At 45.8% G+C, this 738-nt stretch overlaps 1 protein-coding gene across 1 annotated transcript in view; it reads right to left on the reverse strand.

Annotated features, from left to right (window-relative positions):
- Positions 1-224: 224 nt before the first annotated feature.
- Positions 225-738, reverse strand: part of LOC110441378 (mechanosensory protein 2-like) — a gene marked incomplete at its 3' end in the record, with an annotated part of 20,769 nt that continues 20,255 nt past the window's right edge. Inside the window, exon 5 of the mRNA XM_021484496.1 lies at positions 225-428. Within this exon, the coding sequence (XP_021340171.1) occupies positions 225-428 (204 nt within the window). The remainder of the gene's footprint in view (positions 429-738) is intronic.

Consider the following 738-nt stretch of genomic DNA (forward strand, 5'->3'; position numbering starts at 1 on the left):
TGACCTAAAAAGGGTATCGTTTCAAAAAACAGGGCACCAGTTCAAAGAAACATGGTACAGGTTCAGAAAAAAACTTGTCGTTTTAGAAAAACAAGACACCATTTACGAGGTAACAAGGTACTGGTTAAGATTTCAGTGGTTGTAAAACTCTGATATCTGGGAACTGACAGGGTATACAGGCTGTCCATATATAATACACCTGTAACATGGAGGGTCCCACTCACCTGCATCACATGACTGATGGACTCGCGCTCAGACAGGATCTCACTGAGGTTCTTGGTTCCTAGGACGTTTCGGAGAGTTGTGGCAGCGAGAAGTCGTGTTGATCTGTTCGCGTCCTCCACATTTGTGATAGACATGGTGGCATTCTGAACACGATAGTACACAACCGCATCCACAGCCACTGTCACCGAGTCCTTGGTCAGAACCTACAAAAATAAATACTGACATGACAGTAGGACCGAGGATGTCAAATGCTCTAGGTCTCATGGCAGGCAAGGGATGTCAAACACTCTAGGTCTCAAGTCTGACCAGGGATGTCAAATGCTTTAGGTCTCATGTCAGACCAGGGATGTCAAATGCTCTAGGTCTCAAGTCTTACCAGGGATGTCAAATGCTCTAGGTCTCAAGTCTGACCAGGGATGTCAAACACTCTAGGTCTCAAGTCTGACCAGGGATGTCAAATGCTTTAGGTCTCATGTCAGACCAGGGATGTCAAATGCTCTAGGTCTCATGTCT

The sequence above is a fragment of the Mizuhopecten yessoensis genome, unplaced genomic scaffold (genome assembly GCF_002113885.1).
Source record: "Mizuhopecten yessoensis strain PY_sf001 unplaced genomic scaffold, ASM211388v2 scaffold715915, whole genome shotgun sequence".
Lineage (NCBI taxonomy): Eukaryota > Metazoa > Mollusca > Bivalvia > Pectinida > Pectinidae > Mizuhopecten > Mizuhopecten yessoensis.